Source organism: Myotis davidii, unplaced genomic scaffold, assembly GCF_000327345.1.
Source record: "Myotis davidii unplaced genomic scaffold, ASM32734v1 scaffold1476, whole genome shotgun sequence".
NCBI classification, from domain to species: domain Eukaryota; kingdom Metazoa; phylum Chordata; class Mammalia; order Chiroptera; family Vespertilionidae; genus Myotis; species Myotis davidii.
Window position 1 is genome coordinate 115,755 of NW_006287253.1, and position 2,750 is coordinate 118,504.

Below are 2,750 nucleotides of genomic sequence, written 5' to 3' on the forward strand. Positions count from 1 at the left end.
AAAGCACCCCTCGCAGAGGAGCTGGGGGCACGCCCTGCTCATTGCATGGCTCCTGGGGACCCCTGTGACATCCTCCCACTAGCCCATGGACGTTGATGCGGCTCGGCCCCCTCCGTGGCGCCCTGCAGGCCCGCAGAGCCAGGCCACCTCTGGGGGACGCCCAAGGAGAAGTTATTTGGATGTTTGTGTGTTTTTGGAAAGTGAGAGTGAGGTTGATGAGCAAAAGCAGGCCAGCAGGTCACCCCGATGCCCAGGTGTCCCACCTTTTTCAGTTTGCTGTCACCTGGGTATTCACTTTGCTCTCAATCTTCTTCACGAACAGGAGGTTCCCTCTGGAAGAGATCCCGCAGGATGAGAAGGAAGCGGCCCAGTGGCTCCATAAGCTGTACCAGGAGAAGGTAAAGGCGAACTGCCCGGGCTCGGGGCGGCAACTGCAGGCCGACTCCCTGTGGGTCAGGGGTTCCAGATGCTTCTTTCTAACTCTTTTCTTTCATTTTTCTTAACTTTTGAGAAATTAACAAACTAGAGGAAAATATAATGGTAACAGTGCTTATGTAACTATGGCGGATAATAATTGATTATGTTTGTTTCATTTTTTTATGTAAATGAAATTATAGACATATAACAGATAACATATAATATATATGTGTATGTATATGGTTTGCAAGAAGAAACACACTATAGATGACATGACAAAATTCTTATGATCACACCCATCCCCACCTTCATTCTCCCGTGGCATGCCTCATCCCTGACTCTTAATTCTGTTTTATTTTATATATACAAACATACAGGACACTAGATTTTTGTTTTCAGCACCAAGGGAGGCTTAGATAATCATAAAATCCTATCACTATATAACAAATATTTTGTTAAATGCATTGACGAGCTTGCAAGAAAATAAGGGAAATCTCTAGGAATCCAAAAAAAAGGAGATGGATGCCCTAGCCAGTTTGGTTCAGTGGTTAGAGCATCAGCCTTGGACCGAAGGGTCCCAGGTCCAAGGGCACATACCTCAGTTGCAGGCTCAATCCCCAGCCCTGGTTGGGGCACCTGCGGGAGGCAACCAATCGATGTCTCTCTGTGTCTTTCCCGCTCCCTTCCACTCTGAAAACCAGTGGAAAAATATCCTCAGGTGAGGATTAATAACAAGAAAAGATGGAACTAAAGACCTGTAGTGAGCTGCGGGCTGACACAGCCACATTCTCCTGGTAGAGTGTGCCCATCTCCTTACCCTAAAGTTTGCCTACCTGGAAACAGAAGGTAAGGGTTTGACCTGATTCAAGGCAGAAGTTGGAACTGGGAACGCTAAAGCTGGACCCTTCTGAGAGCTTTACCCTCAGAAAAGTTAAACAAAAACATCCACCTTCCAGCACAGGGGAATGACTGAGTTTTCCTCTCTTGGTCTCCACAAGTCCCCCTGGTAAGTCACAGTTACAAGCCTGCCTGCAACCAGGTTTGGGGTTTGAATTTACACTAACAACATAGTTCAAGAACAAAGAGAAAATATCAACATGAAAAGTGGTTCCAGGCAAATCTCTCTGGAGCTCCTGGGAGAAGCATGTGCAAAACTGGAAGAACGTGACTCCAGTCCTAAGCTGTCCACGATTTTCTCAGGTAAAATTCTGCTGGAGATGAGCTCAGAGCCAAAATCCATCATGGGCAAGACAGACAGAAAAACGAAACCCTCCAAAAACCTCAGCTAGTGGAACTATCAGAGACTAAAATCAGTATTTTTGAAATGACGAAGCACAAAAGATGGAACTGAAAAGAAAAGAGCAAGACCCATGGGGAAAATGAGTCAGATTCGGGAAAAACCAAGTAGAATTTACAGGCATGAGAAATCTCGTCGTTCATAGTAAAACCTTAACAGATTAACTATCGGATGAGATACAGCTAAAGGGAAAACGAGTAAGAAGGATTTAGAAGAAATTACTCAGAATGCAGCCCAGAGGAAGTGTAACTTATGAAAAGGCTAAATGATACGGAGAATAGACTGAGAGGTCCAGTAGGCAACTATCAGAAGGTCCAGAGAGAGAAAGTAGAAGGAATGGCGAAGAGCAGTTGTCACAGCTAATAACCATAAAACTCCTAGAATTGATGGACAGAGATTTCATCAGGTTCAAGAAGTACAGTCTGGGACAAGATAAGAATAAAAAGAAATTCTTCCCTGCTTGGCAATGAAATTCCAAAACACTAAAGACAAAAAGAGATCTTAGAATCACCAGAGAGAAAAGACGTACTGCCCACAAAGGAACGACCATGAGGTTAGCAGAGGACATATCTCTTCCTACGTATCAGAATCTTTTAAAGTATTACACGTGTTATCCTCTTAATGACCATACACACACATCATACATGCACACACATGTATACACAAAACAGTAAACCCAGAGAACAAATAAAGATAGCGTAAATTATTTAAACAGGAAGCAAAGCTACAAAAGAGTGAATCAACGGCACCGAAATCTTTTCCTTTAAAACTATTATAAAATAGAAGGCCCTGGGCAAGACTGACCAATTAAAAAGAGTGATGACAGTAATAGGAATAAAAAGGAGCAGAGAGTGGAAATAATATGAGAGCACTGTGACTAGCTTTATGCTCACGCATTGGAAAACTTAGATGAAACGTAATTTTGAAGAACAATGTAACTCTTTCCAGAAGAAACAAACAGAAACAGCGTGTGCACCGGCTGATAGGCAGGTGGACCCGGGGTGCGTCAGGCGGCGAAGGAGAGTGTGTCTCTGAA

At 43.8% G+C, this 2,750-nt stretch overlaps 1 protein-coding gene across 5 annotated transcripts in view; it reads left to right on the plus strand.

The window, feature by feature from the left end:
- Nucleotides 1-2,750, plus strand: part of AGPAT3 (1-acylglycerol-3-phosphate O-acyltransferase 3) — a 57,041-nt gene that overhangs the window by 47,691 nt on the left and 6,600 nt on the right. For all 5 annotated transcript variants that reach the window (XM_015560821.1, XM_015560824.1, XM_015560822.1 and 2 more), the window contains exon 7: nt 323-398. In XM_015560821.1, coding sequence (XP_015416307.1) covers nt 323-398 — 76 coding nt within the window. The remainder of the gene's footprint in view (nt 1-322; nt 399-2,750) is intronic.